The 23,277-nt window shown below is 41.1% G+C and overlaps 4 protein-coding genes across 8 annotated transcripts in view; 2 read left to right on the forward strand and 2 right to left on the reverse strand.

Annotated features, from left to right (window-relative positions):
* The window catches only part of jade2 (jade family PHD finger 2), a 69,552-nt gene extending 57,977 nt beyond the window's left edge, over positions 1 to 11,575 (reverse strand). For 2 of the 5 annotated variants that reach the window (XR_006152519.1, XM_031571438.2), the window contains exons 1-3: positions 11,243 to 11,575; positions 1,930 to 1,996; positions 327 to 412 (exon numbers count right to left, since the gene is read on the reverse strand). Coding sequence is in view for 4 of the 5 variants with exons in the window: in XM_031571438.2 (XP_031427298.1) it covers positions 327 to 412; positions 1,930 to 1,996; positions 11,243 to 11,413 (324 nt within the window). In the remaining variant the exon portion in view is untranslated. The other 3 variants (XM_031571440.2, XM_031571439.2, XM_012819621.3) reach the window with 3 other exon arrangements.
* Positions 11,576 to 12,220: 645 nt separating this feature from the next.
* cdkn2aipnl (CDKN2A interacting protein N-terminal like) lies at positions 12,221 to 13,941 on the forward strand. Its single transcript, XM_012819584.3, has 3 exons — positions 12,221 to 12,541; positions 12,656 to 12,758; positions 13,632 to 13,941. Exons 1-3 carry the CDS (start codon positions 12,330 to 12,332, stop codon positions 13,638 to 13,640), a joined length of 324 nt encoding a protein of 107 aa, XP_012675038.1. The 5' UTR covers positions 12,221 to 12,329; the 3' UTR covers positions 13,641 to 13,941.
* Position 13,942: 1 nt separating this feature from the next.
* ube2b (ubiquitin-conjugating enzyme E2B (RAD6 homolog)) lies at positions 13,943 to 17,671 on the reverse strand. The gene is made up of 6 exons (XM_012819583.2): positions 17,512 to 17,671; positions 15,921 to 16,001; positions 15,701 to 15,726; positions 15,134 to 15,223; positions 14,896 to 14,984; positions 13,943 to 14,711 (listed from the first exon to the last, which is right to left on the reverse strand). The coding sequence occupies exons 1-6, from the start codon at positions 17,586 to 17,588 to the stop codon at positions 14,583 to 14,585; spliced, it is 492 nt and encodes a 163-aa protein (XP_012675037.1). The 5' UTR covers positions 17,589 to 17,671; the 3' UTR covers positions 13,943 to 14,582.
* Positions 17,672 to 18,976: 1,305 nt separating this feature from the next.
* LOC105893189 (cyclin-dependent kinase-like 3) lies at positions 18,977 to 23,138 on the forward strand. Its single transcript, XM_031571441.2, has 10 exons — positions 18,977 to 19,105; positions 19,204 to 19,316; positions 19,573 to 19,712; positions 19,799 to 19,887; positions 19,999 to 20,134; positions 20,311 to 20,534; positions 20,654 to 20,732; positions 20,881 to 21,013; positions 21,369 to 21,466; positions 23,036 to 23,138. The coding sequence occupies exons 2-9, from the start codon at positions 19,244 to 19,246 to the stop codon at positions 21,464 to 21,466; spliced, it is 972 nt and encodes a 323-aa protein (XP_031427301.2). The 5' UTR covers positions 18,977 to 19,105; positions 19,204 to 19,243; the 3' UTR covers positions 23,036 to 23,138.
* Positions 23,139 to 23,277: the final 139 nt, after the last annotated feature.

Here is a 23,277-nt window from a genome sequence, read left to right on the forward strand (position 1 = left end):
TGCTGAGCCCTCTGGAGGTGTCTGGGGCCTGGTCCAATAACACAGATGAAGGACGATGTCCATTTGACAACCTCCACTCTGCCCACAAAGGCATCTCTGTTGTCGTTGCTATTGTTAAGTATTAGTATGATGGCTGTAGTGAACCCTGTTGTTCTAATGCCTAGGCAAGGCTGTTGGGTACGAGTACTTGCATGTGACAATGAGAGGTTTGGCTGCAGTGGAAAGTCCCCAACCAATAACAAGAGGAATTTATAATCTTTACCGGTGTATTTCCTGTATATAGTGCTTTACATTGAGGCCGAATGCACAATTGATTATAGACTCACCTCTGAGGGTTTCCTCTGCTCCTGCCGAACCCATGTGCTGTTGGTACCAGTCGTCTTTGAAGACTTTGACCAGGAAGTAACATGACCTTATCAGAAAATAAAGACTGCATGTTAGACAGCAAAGAAAACAGATTCAAGTTGTCAGTTTCCTAACAACCATGAATTACACAATGCAAATAAGTAATTAGCCTTACTATATCTGAACTTGACGCTAATGTAGGCGCGACGTGTCTGATGGTGTATCTGACTCATTAATATGTTTGGATTTACATATAAATGCCAGTCTAGATTCCCCAGCATCATCAACATTACGTTGACATATGTTTGCAAGCTCACAGAGTACATCTGCCTGATTCTGTTTGTGTGTCGTTCTCCAGATTCTGACACTCACTACTTGCATATTGTAAAATGCACCACAGTTTTTGGTTTTGTTACGAAATCATTAAACCCCTAATTAACAGCCCAAAATTTTGCGTTCATCAATAATGAGTAGCAAATAAGCAAAGTGTCTAAACTGAAATACAAATGCAAAGTGTCCAAACTGAAATAGATATAATATAATGACAATATAAATGTCCAGATGTTAGTATTTGGACTTCAGCAGTAATCATTCATGTTTATAATAGATCAGTCCAATGGGGGAAATGTGGTCTTAGTGCAACATGTAGGAAGGGAGACATTAGTCTCAAAGTTTCCATTTTTCCCTGCTGTAAAATCTGTCGCTTACTCCAAAATCACAGGTCATTCAGTCTGTGTGAGTCTGAAAGATAAAGTGAATCGCACAAGACCAGGGGCACCATACCCAAAATAATTTATGTCACAGGGATTCCAAAACTGCATCTCTATTTCAATGTGCAGTGATAAACACATGTGCTTCAATATTGCCAAACAAACTGATGCTTGTGTCTTGATTTGCTCCTTCGCTACAGACAGAGAGTGTGTGAGCCACTACAGTCACTGGTCTGGTAGAACACGAGCCAAAGCATTACTGTCCATCCCAAAGTGAAATACCAGCAGGAAAAACATCTATAAGCACTGTTATCATGATCCGGGAATCATATTCACACAGGGAGGTCATGAACAGTGATCTACTAACGAGCAGCCAAGAAGCCTTAAACATCTGCTCCACGCCTCAGCGTTTGATCTGCGCCCAGGCCACTTCAAAGATGAGCACAGAAAACAAGACACGAGAGGGGAGAGGGACAGAGAGAGGGAGGGAGGGAGGGAGGGAGAGAGAGCGAGAGAGAACCAAAAGGTGAAAGAGGGTGACAGATGGAATGAGTGAGAGTGAGACAGAAAGAGAGAGAGAGAGAGAGAGAGAGAGACTGTCAAAGGGAGTGAGAGATGGAGAGAGTAAGCGGGAAAGACATCGAACTGGTGACAGCAAGGGACCATCTTGAGCACGCCCTCGACCCAGCGAGGCTGTTTACCCAGGCTGTTTGTTTAGCGCTTGGCCGTGAGGCGCTGAGCTGAGCTGCCTGCTGTAATCCATCCAGTGCAGTGCAGTGCAGTGCAGGAGGAACTCTCGTTACTCACGCTGAGCTAATTAGTCTCCAATGGTGGCAATCCCTCCACCACCACAAAGGTCCCCATTTTCACTTACTGTCAGTGGTGTCCGAGTCATTGCTGCTAGTTGAATACTTTCTTCTCTTCTTCACCACACTCTCCATCTAAGTGGAAAACAAACAAACACACAAACAATCACATATTTGGGGGGGGGGGGGGGGGGGGGGGACGGGACTAAAAGACACTAGTATTTCCATGGAGGCAAGATATTTTACACACTCAGCACACAAACACACACTCAAGGCTGCTCCAAACCCACAATGACAGTGTGGGTTAAACTAGGCCACAGTCAGTGACGAGAGGAAAGTGATGGAGGGTGACCAAGGCCGATGAAAGGAAAACAGAAGAGAGAAAGACAGAATGAGGAAGAAAAATAGGAGGACGGATTTTAGGCCACATTTGCTGACAAGGGATGACAGAACGGCCAAGGATGGCCAACGGAGATACAAAACAGAGAGGAACAGAAGAATAAAAAATAAATAAATAAAATAAAAAACATAACGAATTGGAAGAGGGGACAGGATTTTTACAAGGCTATGGCTTAGATTGGCTCCGTTCGGTTTTGTAGATGTACATGTCGGACTCCTCATCCACGGAGACCGCATTGAGCCAGGAAAGAAAAACCCTCGAGGAAAAAATGGGTTATGGCCTTCACCGCCTGCGTGCAGATTTATGTGACCATAAAGCGGGGCTTTTCCCTCTTATATTGGGCTCTTCCTGCCGCCTCCGAGCCCGCCCTGAACTTTACAAGTGACATTTAGACTTAGACAAACAAGGCCGTTCAACTCCTGGCCCTTCAAATGATTCACTGTAAACTGCTCTGTACATTACCAGCTTCCTCTATCTGCCCCTGCCTCGAGTGTAGCCTGGGGAAGCGGTCCCTCTCCCTCCATCTATCATCATCTCAGCAGCTAGCCTGCACTGCACACTGTTGGGTGGGCATAGGGAAGCCGGCACTGAAATGAACTGAGGTCCATGGGTCTTATTACCGCTGATATGTCACAAGACTCACAACACACGACATTTTTTAATTCCATCACTCTGACCACAAGAGCAGCATTCGGGCAGAACATCTGAGAGACAGTGGTCAAATCGCTCTCGCTCGCCCTCTCTGTCTGCCTGCCTGCCTGTCTGTCTCTCAGCCATCACAACTATGAAACAAAAACCCCTGGTGAGATTGAGACGTTTCTACGGCAGCGGAGTGGAGCAGTCTGCATTAGGTGCCAAAGAGGAATACCAGATGTAAAAAGAATGCACGTCTCACTTCAAAAAATGAGAGGGAAAGGGGGATAAAAGCACCCAGGATCCAGTTTCATCTGAAAATTGAGAGATGGGGGGGGGCTTTTTTCCAGGAGGTAGGTTTTTGAGGAAATGGTTGAACTGTTCCCCTAGGAAACCCTTTTAGTATTACCAGTGCATTTTCAAACAAATGAATTGCTCACAGTCCCAGGCAGCAACAGAGTGAAGACAGAGAATAATACAAAACATTATCTGAGGACCAGAACTTGCACCTTTCCTTATTAGCAACTAGCACCACTGCTTTTTCCACATGCAGGCAGGAATGGATTATATCACCATCATCCTAAAACTGCTCATGTCTGTGTTGGGCTGCCTACACTCGTCTCTTTGTGAATAGCAACCTTGGTAGACGGGACTGGCAGCACCTCTGCCCTCAGACAGAAGGCCAGCCAAAACACTCTGTGGAGTAGAACCTTCTGGGTAGTCTGTCCTGACTTGAAGAGGCCTTCAATGAAGGCTCTGGTCTATAGAGACCCATAGTGTGCTTAAGGTTATACAAATGCAGGACTCGAAAAAAAAAATCGAAAGGTCAGGCAGCCTATGTGAAGTGACAGATCTTTTGCTGAAAAAAAGATAATCGCCTCATCACATTACGCACAGCTGATTTCAAAAGCTCACAGTCAATCTTCCAGTCGATCAATCACTGAACAAAACTCTCCTAACAACCGCACACGCTCTGTGTGACTGCTCTAAATGAAGGGGGTTTGACCGGGACAGCCAAGACCCAGAGCGGACTCCCTGCCAGTCTTGACAGACCAGGTGTATTAGACTCGGTGCATGTTAATTGCTTCATAACCTCCTCTGCTCTTAAAAGGCAGAGGGGTGCCAGCAGCACGTCTGGCACCTGGCTCTCTATCGAGTCTTATTTGACAGATAATCCATTATCAATTTTCCCATGGAAAACTTGCCACAACAGACAGACAGACAGACAGACAGACAGACAGACCGGGGGAAATTAATGAAATGAAAGAAAGAAAGAAAACAAACTGTTGCAGAGTTGGACATGTGCAGAGCTTGAACTGTGTGTGAGAGCCGGTATTAACTCTGTGTGATGCTGTGTTATAATCCCTTGTCATCCTTCCTAAATCATCTGTTGAGCTGCATCCTGTCCTGTGTAACTGCTGAAGTCTCCTACATCGAGCTATTGCACCACTTGGCAATAATCTTATAAAACAACTTGACAGTTTGTGGATTGCTTGTCTGATGATTTAAACAGGTGTGAAGTGTGGAGGGGACGTGGATTCATTGTATTATTTTCACTTGTATTGCTGGTTACTCAAACTTTCTCAAAACTATTATCTCTACTAAAGAATGTTAGACTGAAAGTTCAGTTGAATTATTTTGTATTACCCTCAATTTCAATGTTAAAACAGCAAGGCAAAACCCCTACTTTATTCAGAGCTCTCTGCACTTTTGCAGAATCTGAGAAGAACATTGAAGAGTTCATGTGAGGACAGGCTGAGGAGCCCCTCTCATGCCAGCACAGCAGCAGACCACACAGACAACACTATCTTGAACTCCCTAATTCTACACACAACCCAATGGCCCAAATCACAATGCTCATGTGGACCTACTGTGGACTGTGTGCAAGCAGGCCACTGATACCTCGTCTTAAACAGGTGCTAGACTGCCAAGCGCTCTCCATTATCTGAACACAACCCCAGAGGACTGGTGTCACAGTGGTGCAAATCCACATGGAATTGATTTAAAAGGTAAAATGCAATTATGGTTTTTAATTCGGTTTAAATAAGAGGATTCTCGGCTCCTGCCTTTCTATCAACATACTGGGGGTGTCAGGGACAAGCGTACCTAGGCTAATACTGGGGACTTTACATACAGCCTGCCTCAGGCTTAAGGCCAACCCTGCCAGGCGACATCTAAGATCAGGTTTCACTGGGAGAGAGAGTCAAGAAGACCACAAATAGTACCTCAAGCACAGATTTCCTAGAGAGCCAATCAGTGGGTTAAGGGGCTGGTTTAGGCGATAGGAAAAGTGAAGAACACCATCTGGGGTGCTGTAAGACAGTAGTCTATAGACAGTAGTCTATGCTCGTTGGTTAAGTGCTGATTCAATTCCTTGCGTTGTGGGTCATGTCCATTTCTCACGCCTCTAAGCCAGTCATTTCAGTGGCGAGCCTTCAGACCACAGAGAGTGCAGTTGACTTTGTGGAAAGACAACGACAAACTACTTCTGAGTTTCAGTTCACAGTTCAGTTCAGGTCAACTGTAAAGCCTGATGAAAGATGCTTTTAAAAATCACAGAAATGTAGAAGTACAACAGTGTAACAAACAACCTCTGCAACAATAGGCCTTAAACACTGAACATTGGGGGGTTTCTTATCTCCAAAAGAAACCTTCCCTTTAAATATCTCCACCATTGAAGGGCCCTTCCCTTTAAATGTATAAACAAGTGGTATTAGGGCATGTGGCTGCACTAGTTTCTTTACTCATCTGTCTGGCGATGGTGTTTTCCAGGTTAGCCGGTTCTGTGCATGAAATAGCCTACTTTGAGTAAGTCTGTTAGCCTTTCAAATGGCATCATCAAACAACAGGGGTTGTCAGGGAAAGGCTTATCTAGGCTAATACTGGGGCTTAAGGCATGAGGCAGGTTGTATGCAAACACTGCCACGCTGCTTCTCAGCTCAGGTTTCACTGGGATAGAGTCAAGAAGACCACATGAAATAGCCTACTTTCAGCTAGTTTGTTAGCCTTCTAAAGGGTATAAACGTCCACTGCCTTGAGTACAAACACATATATATACCAGAACAGCAGCAGCATCACTGCAGCCTTTCCCTCAGGTCCTCAGGAACACAGAGACTGCTATTTTTGGATGTGAAGGAGCAGGGGAAAAACAGAACACAGGAGGGTAGTGAGAGATGCAGAGCAAGGTCTGTGTGCGTGTGTGTGTGCGTGTGGAGGAGTATGACACGGAAGGTGAAACACTTCCGTTTGTAACACATTTCTGTTGTGTCTCCCAGGAGGGAATGGATCATGGCTCTCTTGAACATCTACTACAGAAAAGAAAAATGTCAAAGCAGGGACAGGCTGCTGACCATCACTGGCTGAGCAGAGATAACACCAGGAACGTGATGATGGCCAATAACAGTATGATCAAATACATCTCCTCAACCTCAAAGCTTCAATGACAGTACCAAAACCACCATCAACACACAACAAATGTTAGTCATCTTTTAAATTTAAAAAAAATTCAACCGCAAGGTCTTATGCGAATCACTGAAGCGTACTATTTGACACTGTAAACATTCACTACGTTGAATGAGGGATAACTGCAAGTAAAAATCAATAAGTCCAACCAATCCACACTTCACCAGAAAGCAAATAATATGAGCTGGCGATATAAGCCATTTCTGCTGCCCCCTCCGCACTGTGCGCTCTGCATCTCTTTAGAGCTCACAACACAGTGAATGATGACACAGCACTTGCAGGTGAGGGAGCTGCATTGCCGTGGCAACAGAGCTATGCACAAGCACCACCTCCACAGATGACCTCACCACTGAAAAGAAACTCCAGGGACCAGCAGGCAAACGAGCAACAACTAATGTAGCACTAAAACTGCTAGAAACTCCAGTTATGGAGATCCTAATTCACAAAATATCTAGTTTCAGACCTTCTGAAATGGAGACATTAACTGGTGAATGACCTGCAAATGATATTTTCTTCTAATCTTTAGGCTGCCATAAAGAGCTATCAGATCTGCCAAATGGTTGCCAGGTTTCTCTTGCAAGACTGAGCCAAGTGTTTTTTGACCAAGTGCCAAAAAGGGGAGGCCCGAGAGAGCTAAGAGGGTAGGCAAGGTGGAGATTAATACACATGCTCTTCCCTCCGAAGTTCATTGGCCTCAGTGATGAATGGAGGAGAAAGCACAGTCCCTTCAGCTCAGCCAGGACAAGCCACCATACCGATTCATCAACAGGCTCCCTCCAGCGCCCCGTGCCTCTGTTTATTTTGTATTTGTTTTACTAGTCACAGAGGGCATCAGGTCCCAGTATTAGGTCAATGAAATGTAAATACATGTATGAACAATAGTCAAAGCCAACAGTTGCATATGTAAATATATATAATAAAAAAAAAAAAATTATAACACTTGTTTGGTGTAACACGGCTCAACTTGAGGTATCCAGAGATATCAATGAATATTTTATATTTAAAGTCATGGATGAGGTTCACGCTGGCAAATTCAAGGCCCAACCTGAGGGGTGCAACTTTGACACCTTTAACAAACCATTCTATAATAACACTGTCCTTTCCCTTTCATTTGCATAGGCTCCTATAGCTGAGGTCATCCTTGTAAACAGACAAATGGAAGATGTGACATGAAAACTGTATGTGCAAAAACAGGCTCTTGTCCTTTTAGATTAGCATGTAGTGCTGAATGCTAGATCAGCAATGGATCTGGCATGAGTTCTGCCCATGGAAACATCTTAAAAATCACTCTCTTATTTCCTGCAAATAGTCACTGAAAATTGAACATCAATACCTAAGACATTACGCTTATGCTTGACTTCTGTAACCTATTCAAAGGCTTCTTCTAAGTTTAATCACAAATGGTCATTCTCTACACAGTGGGTCCACTCCGCTCTTTAAAAGTGTCCCCTTTAGGTGTAGAAAAACAAAGAAGAGCGCTACTTCTGGATGACCCCTTTCCTTGTTACCATCTGTTAATAACATTCAGTGACTCATTGCCTTTGGTCACAGACAATTCATCTCTGTCTGTTTGGAGCAATGCCATCTGATGCACACTGAACAGCATGATTCACTGAAGCTTAAGTAGACTCATTGAATTTGACGAGCCTTCAGGCCACCTCAAAAATCCTCTATATGCATGTACAGTACACACATACACACACAAAACAATCAACAACAGGCACTCACTCTTCCTCCCTCTGCCTTTCCCTATATACTGAAACAAAATCAACTAAGCGGACTTGTGCTTTGAAAGGTTACTGGGCCATGTCTGTGTAACTGCATGCGTGTTTGTGTGTGCATGCGTGCGTGTATCACGTCAGAGTGACGAGGCACTGATGGGTTGCTGCAGTTCATTCATGGATGACACACCCCCCAATGGTAAGGTTGCTAATAGGACACTGCTGCCCATGTGAGCCTGATCTCGGCTTCTCAGCCAATCAAGGGAGGCTCCCTGCTAGCGCACAGGCTCACATGCTGCCTACGCATGAACACATAACCAGCTCCATCTCTCTCTGCAACCGCTGAATGATGGAATCAAAGATAAATCTCATACACCTTCATAAACACATAAAAACCACACAGAACAAGAAGTGGCAAAAATGCTGAATACACTGAAGGCTTTCGAGATGGCGTAATAAGATGGCTAGCCTGAATGGAAAAGGTGCTTATGCCCCCACACAGTGAGTCATCTCCTGTTACAAGACCAGCAGGAGATGGGAGTCAGGTTGTCACTACAGGGAATATTTAATAGCCCCCGAGATGATTCAAAAGTAATTGACTGAAGGCCACGATCTATTAAATTAGATTGATCAGAAGCACCAGTGTCAATGAAATTAGATGAATTTTCACTTAATATGTTTTTCTGTGTGCAAATCCAATTAAAAACACAAGAGGATTACTGTAAGATATACAGTTAACTTAGGAAGCGGCTTAACACCTTGAAGTGGTCCGACTTATGTTCAGAGTACTTATATGTTATGTTATTTTATGTTATGCTATGGTAGGTTGTTGTGCGGTGTCTTGTCTTAAGAATTTCAGTGCCCAGTCTGACTGTTGTTCTGTGCATCTGACAATAAAATACTTGAACTATTGAACTTCACCATTGCCGCGCTTTGTTCCAATACAATTCTGCATCTAATGTGAAATTCCGTGTGGCGCATGTTTGAAAATAACGTACATATAGGCCTTCTTCTTCCCTTAACTATCCGAGCCACGACTAAAATTGGGAAAGAGGATGCAACTACTCTCGTCATGCGCATCACAGATGGTGTCCCGCCCCCCCTTCGCGTAGAGCAGAGCGCAGACTTTTCTGAAGGTAAACAACAGCCACTCCCCCTACAGACAGCCCAAGACGGTAACGGCAGAGGCAGCTGTGGGATTCGAAATAACGTGCAACCTTATCCTGAAGCTAGACTTTATTTTAACGACAAATAGAGTATGATTTATCAGTTCGTTTTCCTTACATTTCATGCCTGCTTACTCGACTATCTTATCTGATGACAGCAACTTACCCAGCCAACAACCCATCTAAGAAATGCAAACAGAATTTCTCCTGACCACCATATATGCTCAACAGCGGATAAGCGGCTGCCATAACACAAACTAATCCCACCCCAAAAATCTCCAAAAAATCTCCAAACTCCTTTGATACTTACCTAACGTTAGCTGCTCTGAAATAGAAGCGATATAGCCAACTCCGACAAACCGCCTGCTTCGACTAACGAAAGGTTCCTCGCGACAAGCAAGACACGCTTGCACGAGCCTTGCATAAGTTGGTTACAAATCTTGAAATGTGCGACCTCGTGCGCAATTATTCACATTAATACAGCTACATAAAGCCTATGTTATTACTTAAAGTGGCACCATAACTGTTTGGTGTTCCCTTAATTTCATGACCTCATACAACATATCAATTAAAAACGTCGAATTTACAGACACAGACAATTTACAGATTCCCAAATCTTCTTGATAAAAAGTTAGCTGCCTTTACAACAATTTTGGCTCCTCCATTTAATATTGTCATCTGACCTACATGCATCATCAATGATTATAAGCTAGCTACCACTAGTCCGTAAGACAAGTGCGTGCAACGTCCCCGCTACAACTAACCTTAGCCAGTTCTGTGTAGCACAACATATGAGTGACCAACGGTAGCAACACATCTCTTTACCTTGGTTTCAGTTTACTGTAGAAAGTGTAACGTCCTCGGTCCTGGACGATGTCGGGATATCAGGATACCATTTGAAGCTACGCACATGTAGCTTCAATGATAAGTCACTAGTGAAATACCAGTGCAGCTGGACAGCTAGCTAGTTAGCCAACACTGACTTTCCACGTTGGTGCAAACGTTAGTATGAGTCCAACTGCTGCTGTGACAGTACGTAGCCAAGATGCTCTCCCAAGAGTGAAAAATAAAACTACCTTACGGCAGTCTTACTCGGCTGGAGGATCTATCCGCGACTCAACAAATTTCCTCCGAAGACTGCGACGAACGGTTACGCAGCCTTCGTTTAAATATTACAGTTGTCTGACTTTCTCGGGGTGTCACGCGTAATCCAAATTAGCAAGATAATGTTATTAAATCGCCATCTGAAAGGACCAGCAACCTTGCTTGCATCTGTAGCTTGTGTTGGTGTTAAGCAGGCTAGCGTGGTAAGCTAACTAATTGAAACTGAAAAAACATGTCGCATATCGATGGTAGTTCAGGTTTAGTCTTGTACCCATCAGGTAATGTTAAATGTAAATCACATGACTGCCTCTGTTAGATTAATTGAAAGTGTATACAGAACGACCATTTCCAGTGACAAGAAATAAAACAGAGGCTTACTGGCTAACGTTAGTTACGCGACGTTCTGCTTCAAAACATTTCGACTTCGTGGTTTCTCCCTCTAGCTACCTCATTCGTACTCTCCTTCCTATGCGATTGCACAGGCATACACGCCGAGTCTTGCAACCTTACCACAAAATAAGCTCATACTTAAAACTCTTTTGGCGCCATATTAATGACGTACTTAGAATTCGCCGTTACAAACAAGCATACTACAAATAGGCTACTTTCTGCATTATTATCCGTGCACAAGCTGCAGCGGGGGAAAAAAACAACTTTACGTACCTGTCAAGTTTCTTCAAAGAGTGATAGCAACCATTAAGATAACGTCAACGGCTCGTCGAATCAGTAAATGGGGCGGTTCGTGATAGTATAATCGTCCATTTTACATGGAGGAAGATGGGAGCGGGTATCAACGAAACAATTCCGTATCTTTTCTAAAACGCAGAAGTTGCAGAAACAGATTGCAAACGAAATAATGTAATCGACCCAGAACTTTATAATCAAACACACGAACCTTTAATTCCCGTATGAGACTATTGACGTTGGAGAAAAACGCCTTGCGTAGCTTCAACACTCCAAACGTTAAGTAATATGCGCTTCCTCTTGGACGAGTCGTGTTAAGGTAGGACTCAGGTGCGCAGTTCATCTCGTCTTCCAAGCACCAAAAAATCTCACAGCACTGCATCGTTTAGGTGCATCGACTTGGGAAACCTTATCAGAAACTGCACTTGCTAACTGTATGATTCCATAGACGTCTTGACGAGAAGCTAAGTATAGCGTCACTTCAAAAGGAAGCCCAAGATAGTTTTATCAAAAAATGAACTGGATTACAGAAGGCTACTGACGTTATGCGTTAAGCGCCATGAAAAACTTGAATGCATCCTAACTTTTCCAACATGTCTCTGGTTGCATTACTGACATTTCAAATAAACTAAATGGATAACATATACAAGAACGGGCCTGTTGTTTTCATCAAGCAATTAGAGAACCATTGGCCCTGGAAGCATTTTAATTTCTAAACTCATTTGTAATATTAGAAGTCGAAGGTAGGCCTACACAGCAATGGGGTACATAATTAAATCCATTAATGCATCCCCCCCCCCCCCCATGAATCCACGTTGGCCAAGTTAAAATCCCTTCATTGTCTAAAGGTGTTCAGTGCCTCATAGATGTATGATGCTCTCAAACAAGGAAAAAGCACAAATGCTTCCCTAGTGGAATTTGACAGTGAGCAGGCCATCATATGCAATGTGTGTGTGTAAAATATCTAGATACGATATATTACAAAGAAGTTTTCTTGAAAAGCAAAGCAATGCAAACAAGGCTGAACGAATTGCACACATCTGTGTGTGTGTAATAGGGTGTTCACCTTGCTATGGTCTATGTTGTGGGACCCTAACGGTCGTATACAAAGTGTTCACTTCGCCCTCTGTAGACCAGCTTTAGAACTGTTATTTCCGTGAATTTGCCATGTCTATGCTTTACCGCCAAGTGGCACTGTCTGTAAATGCAGTGTGTAAAATTAACGCACGCATGCGCATCAAATTCCTTGCGACGGAAACGTGTGTTCACTGTTCAAAACACAAATTAGAGTTGCAGGCATGGCTTCAGTGGATGTTGAGGACTTTATTGAACAAAATAGGCAATTGGCTGACCAGGTAGAAACATTTCGTTCAATATCAGAGAGCGAGAAGCATTGGAAATCAAGAAGAGAGTTTATCTTTAGGAATATAAACGACTATGAGGATCCTCATTTAGATCACCTTCTCGCCTTGTCCATGGTTTGGGCAAACAATGTATTCCTGGGCTGTCGGTAAGATTTATTTTTGGTCTTTTAGTGCATTGTGAGCCCTTTGGAATAATTCAGCTGGTTCGAACTTAGTTTGTAATTGAGTGCTTTAATTTTGTTGTTTTTGTTTTGCCACAGGTACAGTCCGGATCTCCTTGATAAAGTTCGAGGAATGGCAGAGGGAATTGTTGTCGAGGATGCTCCTGTGTTCAAGACCAGAGACGAGATAATGCAGCAGCAGGTAGATGTTACCACATTACATTTACACTTACCCAAAGTGGCGTACAAGTGAGACGGGCCACTGTTCAGTTCGTGGAATTCGTGTTGCACTTAAAATTACCTCCGATCACTCCGGTACTATTTGACGAAATGTATATAACCTATTTACTCGGCAAACTTTTGAATTAAATGTACTGTATGTAATATTGCGTTATAAATGATAGGCCTACAAATGAAAAATCTGAATGTCCATAGGCAAAATTATTCAACCACACAGGTGAGTACTATTAATGTCTCAAATGCTCAGTAGCTTCTGACACCTCTACATCAAGTAGGCCAGTCGTTCCACGTGTGCAAAACTTTCCAGCTCAGTGATATTTTGTTCCCAAATGCCGCCACTGTTTTCTATAAATCCAATGTTTGTTTTGTCTTTATTTATTTTTAATGTTTCTAATTGGATGTAAATCTAATGACTGATACGGCAGCTTCTGACATCCTATGTAGAATGCTTGAGCCAAGGTTTTGTCACCTTGAATATATTGTAATGTGCAAGTGGAGTTGTGTGCTTCCTGATGTGTGTGTGTGCGAGTGTGAGTGAGAATGTCAATGTTTAATTCTGAGTTGCTCCGTCATTTTAGTATGCTTGGATCATTCTCTTGCAGGAAATTTCATTAATCAATACAGAAAACATTACACTCTGCTTCAAAATGGCCTGGTATTGAAAATAACCAAATCATTCAGTCAAACATTGAAGATTCCAAACTGTGAACTCAAAGTTCAACTCACATCACCAAAATGTCCTGAGGGTCAATCATTTTAGTGCAACTGTAGTTCCAAAGTTTCTTGACTTTATTCTGAACATTAGTTTGATTGTTTTTTCCCCCCCTTATTTTAGCGGAAATGAACAAATGGCTGGAACTGGAGTCACTTCGCAGGCAACAGGAATAATCGGCACAGAAATCCAGTGTGCTGAACAATCCAGTGTGCTGCTTGCATTGGATTGATCAATGATTTTGTGTCTTAGCCTTATACTTAAGTTTTATGAAGTTTTAGAACTCTACAGTGGAACTTTTTTTGTTGTTGTTGTAAACTATTTTATACTTATATGTTCTCTATAAAATAAACTTTAGCAAATAGGCTTACAACTGATGGACCAGACACTTAAATGTATTTCACCACACAGAATAATAAATGCGTTCATTCAAGTTGTCTGAAAAATGTTTATTATCTTTATACAGCATATTATATGTATAAATTGTATTTCATATAGGGTAAATTAACGAAAGGAGGTGCGACTGACTATGGAAGCTATTGTGGACGCTATTTATGAATCCAATATTTCACGCAACAGCTAACAATTATTTTACATTCTGTGTCATGGTGTGTTAATATGTTGGACTGTAAATCAACTCAAAGCTTGATTAAAGTCACTCAATCTTGGGGACAACTCGGACAGCAAATTTAAAACCAACAACAGTAAAGCCTATTCCTTTTACAATATTGTGAGAATAATGCCAGTTCATCACTTAAAACAATGTTGCCTATTCTCACCATCCATCAACTTTGCTCTAACAACCGTAACAGCATCAGTCCAAAAAGATATATTACAAATTCTGTCTGGAATAATTTATTTCACATCATGCAATAAAAATAACAATAGCACAATATTGTTTGTCTTAAAATCTGTTGGCAAGCATGTAATAAGACCCTACTGACTGAATATGTGATTTCCCTCGTCATTTACTTGTGGCACTTGAGTTCTTTGATGATGACTTGATAAACCGATGAGGTAAATTAAAGTTTGAAATATTTCAGAAGAATGATGAGGCACACTTGCGCTGTAGTGTTACGAGTCCACCCAGCTCTGCTCCACAATGGCAGAGACTCGCTTCTCGTATTCCCGTTTATTCTCTTGATAAAGCTGAGCAGCCTGACTGTTGGCAGGGCTGTTTGGATTTGGCTCATCCAACAGAGACTGAATAGTGGATAAAAGATGATGAGTAAGAATGGAGGGGATGCAGTGTGTACTAACATTAACTTCTGTTTCAAAAGTGCTGCTGTATTTCAGATGGAATATATACGTAATAATCAATATCGCAGTTATAGTTGTCAATAACATGATATGTAATGCAGAGGCAACATTTGCCAAGATAACCAACCTGGATTGATGTCAGAATGGAAGACACATCATAAGTTGGGCTCCAGCGATTTTGTAGAATGTCTAAACATATACTTCCATCTGCATAAACTGACATGTACACAAGCAACTTCAAGAGTCATCAATGAAAAACATAACAAAGACTAAAATAATGGACCACCAGTAAAACAACATCCCCATCAAGACATCTGTCTGATGTGTCAGTACTTATTTTATATAATCAGTATTTAAAATCTTACCATTTGGGTGAAACATTTTGGAGCTAAATCTAACAGTAGGGGGTTTATTGGGGTACTCTTCAGAAAATTCTATCACAAGCTTAAAGGTTCCTGTGGAAAGACATACAATTAAAACTAGAAATACCTAGAAAAACATTGACTCCACAAAAACATCAGAGGAAAACTTTAAAGAATTGTAAATGAATGTTGACACAGCACATATTTACATGAAGAAGTTACACCAAGATCAGTAGCTAACACAAATGCATGAAAGGAATGTTGTCTTTGAGTAAAGTTTCTATTCTAGACCGATGAAAGTTCACCTTTAAAGCAAAGCTGAAAACAGTATATGTCTGTGGGATCTGTATCTTATCAGCAAGTTAAAGCCAGTATTATTCTGCATTTATTCAGATTTAATTTAATTTACTTTGATAGATAGATGCTTTGTCTATAGCTCACTTCAAAGTCCATCATTGCATTTCATCATTTAATTACAAAATATCTGCCCTAACCATGTCTATTGGCTGATGCCCAAACTACACAGGTACTATATTCCACGCTGAACTGTAAGAGACAGAGACTTCTTACCATCCTCAAATGGCGTGCCCACAGGCCTGAAAACAAAGGAATCATTGTTATATACATGAAAGGCATCCGATTACATAGTTTCACATTAGCTATTTTTACGTATTCAAAATGATTTTGGTCACACCTGTACACAAACAGATAAATTAAGAGATCATGTAAGGATAACTAGGAGTACCTGTGGGCAAAGAAAACAATCTACTAATCACTTTTGATGACTCACCCAAAAATAACAGCATTCCACAACATTATATTGTTTTCTGAAGGGGCTCCACTGACACCAGTTGGGGGATCTTCTTGAAGCCTGAGAATAGAAAAAGCATGGAAAATAGTTACTCCATACAGGTTCTCAGACTGAAAGGGTATTTCAATGCAGTTATGGACATGAAAGAAATCTATGTGCAAACAATCCCCATTAACCTGTGAAATGGTGAGATCCACTTTACCAGATATATATTAGTTCTGTAGTGCTGATATGTGTATATATGTATATTAGACAGTGATAAGGGATTAGGATTAATAGATGGTGTGGTCACATTAACAACAATATGTCAAAGTACATAATGTGGCAGAATCTTATTAACTAATTAATAATAATAGCAGTCACAAACAAAAAGTATGTAGATGCATTCATCTCACTGAACTCTGCGGCTAAATACACACTAGGGGAATGCATGACGTAGCAATGGCAGGTAATTTAGTTAGTTCGCGCCTGCCTAGCTTTACTGAGTATAGGACGTATAAGTATAAGACGCAGAGGCCAGCTGATTTGCATTTTAATTTTTCTGTACTAACGGAAATGAACAAAGCATGAATATACCTGCTCTGTTTGCCTGACCATACTCCTTTACACATTGTCTTAACCTCTGTATTACCTTTGATATGTCCTAACTGGCGGTAGCACGTATTCTTCCACGTATGAGTTACACCAAGGTACAACACCCAAGGTACTGTACCTAAATGTCTTGCAGCTCATACAAACGAAGAACTCTGCAGCTCATTTTGAATAACAAGAGAGGGGTAACAATTGAACACTAGCTGCAAATGCATTACCACATCTCCTAAAATGCCAATTGGTGTTACCCATCAATGCCTCCACATTCACCCTGAAGTAGAAACAGACTGACAAGCTGCTTGCTATTACTACGACCACTAATGTAGACTGCCTTGCATATGCAACAAGCAGTAAAGAGGTAACCAAGGAAATAAGATGACTTATGTTATCAAAATAACACCTCCAAGAAACTGGAAAACAAAACAAAAATAGAGACAAGCAAAAAAACTTCCTCCTTGGTATTGTAACATCAATGATAGCCTGGTAACATTGACGTTAGTTGCATAATTAACCACCTCACCGTCAAATGTATGTCTATTGTGAAGCAATCAAGGAATCCATAATGTGTTCTGCCTTTGTCAGCAGCGGTTTATGCCATGTTGATATGGTTAGACTATTTTCTAAGTAACATTCAGTCAGTAACGTCAGGTAGCCTACGTAGCTAGCTTTAGCTAGCCAAGAGTTTATTGCTATGGTAAATGTTAGCGCTGACGATATAGGAATTATTACTGAAGTGTTAATATTACATGGTATGGCTATGCGCCTCCGCATGCATGAAAACATTATCATCGCGAAAGTATGCTATGAATCCAAAGCGATCTAAACAAATGGATACACAAAGGATACGCCATGATCACAATCGACAGGCCTTTTGTGTCAACACTACGTCCACCAAGCTGACTTGCTAGCAAGCAGGATATGCTGAAATTGCAATGCAATTGCAATTTTTCAGGACCGTTATTATTAAAACTGATATTACCTTTTGAAATCTCTCATAAGTCGTCGTCTTGCTGGAGTGGACATGGTAGTGACACAAGGAAATTCACTGTATGTCATAAAATGTTTCGACACCGGTAAGATTGAACAGTGGTGGCAAGGCTTGTATTTTTCTTCTCCCAAACAACTATAGTGACGTCATATACTTGCACAGGAAAATGACAAGGGATTCGATTCGAAACAATTATTTGACTCAGGTTACTTTGTAACAGGATTAAAGGACATTCTTCGAAACGAACATATTTGATTCCTGCGGTGATTTTTATTATTTTAGTAGCTACATCATCTAATGGGAAATGCAGTTGCGTTGTGCTGAGGTAACTGCAATAGTTTACAAGATCTGAATATTGAGGCGATGTGATTGATGGTCCTGCCAATTAACCTATTTCATGCTGAATAGTGGCAATAATTAGGCTAGTCTGCCACCCAGTATAAAATTCACAAATGATGTGAGCCAACTTTCTAGAAAAAGCCTGTTTATGACTTCATGTCTATTGTCATGGTCACCAAGTTCTGATGTGTCAGAGTCGCATTGTATGCGCAGCTGCAGTGGTGTAAAAAGTAGCGTTTAGATCTATTTTGCTTACAAGATGGCGAGAGAACTGTGGGAATATATGCGTCAACAATAAGAACTATGAACGTTCTTTTAGCTACTGAATAGAGTTTCAATAATTGTTTAAGTCTTCAGTACTGCGCAGGGCTATCCATACTAAAAGATGGATATGTATGACAACCTTGGTGTAGTTGGTGAGGGAAGTTATGGAACAGTGATGAAATGCAGACACAAAGAGACAGGGCACATTGTGGCCATTAAAAGGTTCAATGATAAGGAGGAGGAGAAATCAATGAAGAAAATGATCATGAGAGAAATCAAGCTCTTGAGGGTAAGAAGAAACTGAACAGGGTTTGCCTTCCAAATATGTCATACAGAACATAAATTCATAATAAATGTGTCTTTCTTATTAGTTCTGAAATTAGGAGTTGTTTTGAATGTATATTGCAGCAATTTCGACATGAAAACCTTGTCAACATGTTGGAAGTATTCAGATACAAGAAACGGCTATATGTTGTTTTTGAGTTCATCGATCTCAATGTTTTGGAGGACCTGGAACGACATCCTTCTGGTTTGGAGAGTAGACGTCTCAGGAAGTACATCTTCCAGATATTGCGAGCAGTTGATTACCTTCACGCCAGTAATGCAAGTACTTGATATAGTGTGGCCTATTTTAGGACTGATAATTATAGCTGCAGATTTTCCATTTGGACAATAGACAACCATGTGACCTAATAAAGTACAAGGTCAAAAAAGACATAGACAAGTTGCATTGAGGGAAATTAGGGGATAAATCACTGGGGGTGAAATCCTGTTTATGACTCTATGTTACATGTTGTCAACAGATTATTCATAGAGACATAAAGCCAGAGAATGTGCTTGTCTCTAGTTCTGGCATAATCAAGCTCTGTGACTTCGGGTTTGCTCGAACGCTGGCACCTACTGGTGAGCCCTTCACTGATTATGTGGCCACCAGGTGGTATCGAGCCCCTGAGCTGCTGGTGGGAGACAAAAACTACAACAAGTGAGTATTAGGCACATGCTTAATGGATGTGTATTTTGCCCCTTTATCCCCTCTCATGCGTTCATTCAGATATGAGAGATGTTTTTCCTGTTTCTCAGACCTGTGGATGTTTGGGCTGTTGGCTGTTTGATAATAGAGATGGCCACCAGCAAAGCTTTTCTGACAGGTTCATCTGACCTAGACCAGGTACACAAGATTGTCTGCAAAGTGGGTAAGGAACTCATACCATTGAAGACTAAAACACTATCTGTATAAGATTTGCTGAAATTGTCAGATACACTTGTAAACTTGTAATGGCTGAAGAAGTTATCCATTCTATAAAACTTTGTTTTTTCATCACTGACTGACATCAAAGACTAATTCTGATAGAACTTGTTTCAAGAGCCAATATTGTCAAGTTGATTTTCTACCATTTCAAACGTTTTGTTCAATGTTGACTCTTTCAATAATGGAATGTATGCGTCTAGGTCCTTTAACCCGTCATCAACAGGACCTGTATTTCAAGAACCCAATATTTGCCATGGCCAGGCTTCCTAACGTTCAGCTTCCCAAAGATCACAGAAAGAAATTCTATCAACTCCCGATCATATTAGCTGATTTGGTGGATGTAGGTTTGCTCTTAGATCCTTATATAAAGACAAACATACCTGTATTTTGCCATCTCTTGTTTCAGCAAATCTTTTCTGTTCTCAGGCATGTTTTCAGATTGATCCGGCTGAAAGGGCCACCTGTGCCAAACTGCTCAATCATCGATACTTCACTAAAGACCAGTTCAGTGAAAGGTGAGTCAAAACAATGGAAGATAGAAAAGTTCTTCCACTATTTGGACACTTTATGGGCATGAAATCGTACCTGGAAAAGAGCAACAAAATATATGATCTTCCCACTTGCAGATGTATTCCTGAGATACAGGCATCAGTTATGAGAGATGCCAAATATTACAACACTCAGTGGTCTCACAATGGCGCTGTGGAGCAAGCAGAGGAACCGTCTGTTTGCTCATCGTCCACCGGCAAGAGACGAGTCAGAGTAAGCACTCTTGTTCTCAGTCTGCTTTCAGGCATGCATGTTTATGATGCCATCTCATTTAAAACCAATCTTGATTTGATCAAAAAACAATGCATTCATCTGTTAATGTCAGCACTGGGTAGGTATGCATAAATGATTGGCTCAAATGACCTATTGAAGCCCCTGTCCTATACCAGGATATAGAAAAAGACAGACGAGGGAAAGAGGACATGACTGAGCCAAACTACTCCAGAGCCAGCTGGAGGCATGGGAGGGTAATGGTGGACAGTCCGGTTATTCACACCACAGCTTCTTCTCCTGAGATGATGGCTGAAAAAATCATCTTTACCATGCCACGAATCAGCCAGTGTAATAACTTGTTAGGAGCAGTCTCATCCACCATGGAGATCAACAAAACCCGGTCAGTTTGTGATTGTTAAATAGCATTAGAAAAGTGGTTCAACAATGCACAATTAGTCTGTGAGCACTAACTGATGTATATTGTCTGACTGGTTTCTTGATTGATTTATTGATTTTTAGGGCAAACAAGGTGAAACGAAGACCAAGTCCCTCAGATATTGCACTGGTGAACAGTCAGCAGGCTGAGGGGAGAGTTCAGGTCATTGAAGAGGCTTGTGTACATTGATTTTGTGATGATAGGCTTTATTTCTTATCAAAATTAGAAAGAGACTAACTATGAAGTGTGCTGTATAATTTGTAATAACATTTGTTCAGATCAGCTCACATTTCAGTCATCTTCTGTTTAGCTGCAATGTGATGGACAAGGACTACAGGTGGAAATGGCGAGCATGACCAAGAAAAAGGTGCGGACCGTCGGTGATGTGCGTTTCCCTGGCCTTCCCATAGTTGGCCACCAGATGGAGCTCAAACACACAGACGGTAAGGAGAACCTTGCGATCACACGCTATTGAGAACAGCTTCATAGTGGGAGGGAAGGAGTGTTCCCTGTTTTAGGTTCTGATGTCAATTCGGAACATTGCCCTGTATTACAATTAAAATATCCGACAACACCTTTTGATTACTTCAATTGGATGAGGTGTAACTCTTATGAAATATACACAGATCTATGAAACAAGAAATAACCATACATTTTTATTTGGTTTTTATGTGTTAGAGTTTGACTATAGGGTTTCTTTGGGATTCACCTGAATTAATCTTAAACATAATAGATACAACTGGTTTTCTTTGAACACCAGTATATCCTGTTTTGTGTTTTTTCCCCCCTCCAAACAAGTAAAACCAGCAAAGCACTCAAGAAGAGAGCAGAGGAAATGTGATGACTCCAGAATACCAACATTATTTCAATTTGACACTGACTTGGGAAATAAATAGGTAAGGTTAAGGACACTATTCTGATCATTTGTGGATCAACTAGTAAATTAGAGGACTGTTCTATCCTGTAGGAGCAGTTAGAAAAGAGAGAGAGGGGGAACAAGTATTTACTGCTCTGGTCCAGGTAACCCAGAAACTGAGAACTTATTCTGACAACTTAGCTCCAACTTGGTAAAACACCAGGGTCATTAAAGCTGTTCAATTGAACAATTTGGATGTACAAGTATCCTACTATAATTTGTCTATCTTTAGAACTGCTATACATTGAAGATTGAAAACAAATACAAGCATGTACAAATACAAATATAATGATGTCCCTGTATAGAGGCTTCATAGAAAATGTCAAGTTTAATTTGGACTGTATGATGCAGTTGACTCCATGACTGGCAGCAGTTAAGCATGCTGTCGCAGGGTCAAAGGTGACCTATATGTCTCCTGCTTATATACAGTACAAGGTTTATTTTAGATAATTTGAACACAGTAATTCTACCCCAAGTATAAGTGTACTAAGTGTAATTTAGTGGTTCTGTCTTATAACCCCTTTATAAAGCTCTTTTTTTTTCCCTTTTGGGTCTTGGCCTCGTTGTTCTCAGTCTTTGGAATGCTGGTGTTTATGTTACAGTGTCACATCGTGCCAATTTAGACTTTGAAATGTCAAGTGCCAAAGGTCTTTAAAGCAGTAGAACTGCAAGTCTGCTAGCAGTGCTATCACCAGTGATCAGACTTGGCTTGTCAGTCATATCCAAAGTTTCTATGGATGCCTCTCTCAAAACTGTGTGTTGATGGTGCTGAGGTTCTAAGTGTTTGTCACTTCATTGGTCTTATTTGGGGTCTCCTAATGGCGCAGTTGCTGGTTGTTCATGTGCCACCTAGTGGCCTAAGGATGGATATATGGGTTAGGAATGTAACCAGAGATGCAGAGGCCGCTAGGCTTTCTGTTGGTCTGGATTATGTATCACGAGAAGACTCTGGGGAGAGACATGATGTGGGCGCTGCCTTTTATGCAATTTGCAACCTCACACAGTCAAGACTAGTATGAATGGGTTCAGTTCATACAAATTATATATGGACCATGTAATGGTCTACCAGCATGTCTAAAACCATTAACAACCATTGTTATTCTACCTGTCATTTTGAAATATCTCTGAATTATCACCATTATGCTGAGTTTCTGATGGATTTATGAGATGAGGTTACCAGTACCAGCACTCACCAGTCTGTACTGAGAATTACCTAAGTTACCTGGAACTAGGCAAGGCTAAATTACTTTTATGGGGACCTAAGCTGGATCGAAATGTTGGCAACAGCTTTACGCAGGCCTACTGAATCCATGGTAGCCTAAACCACTGTGTTGTCAAGACGATATGATATAACCCACCACATGTTAAGGTTTGTTAGGGTTAATACTTAAAAATATGTAGCTTTGTGTTTCATTTGTATTTTAAAGGAATATTAACAGAGAAATATAAATGTATTTCTCTGTTAATGTTATACATTTCTAATGTATAGAAATGTAGAACAAGTAATTTCAGTTTTTAGCCAATAATCTAATATGTTTTTTATCCACAGGTGATTTTCAGACAGAAAAGGAGAAATTTCATTTAATCTGAGGAATTCTTCATGAAATTAAATACCCTTAAAATATCAGTTGGAGTATGTGCGTGTGTGTATGAGAGAGAGATAAATAGAGAGAGAGACTGAAATACAGTTTTGTTGTTTAACTTCACAATTATTTTAAAGGAATTACGTTGTTACAGAAACCTGTGATTGCATGATCATAGCAATAGTGCCTATGGTCTGAGGGCGCGGCT

Source organism: Clupea harengus, chromosome 8 (genome assembly GCF_900700415.2).
Source record: "Clupea harengus chromosome 8, Ch_v2.0.2, whole genome shotgun sequence".
Lineage (NCBI taxonomy): Eukaryota > Metazoa > Chordata > Actinopteri > Clupeiformes > Clupeidae > Clupea > Clupea harengus.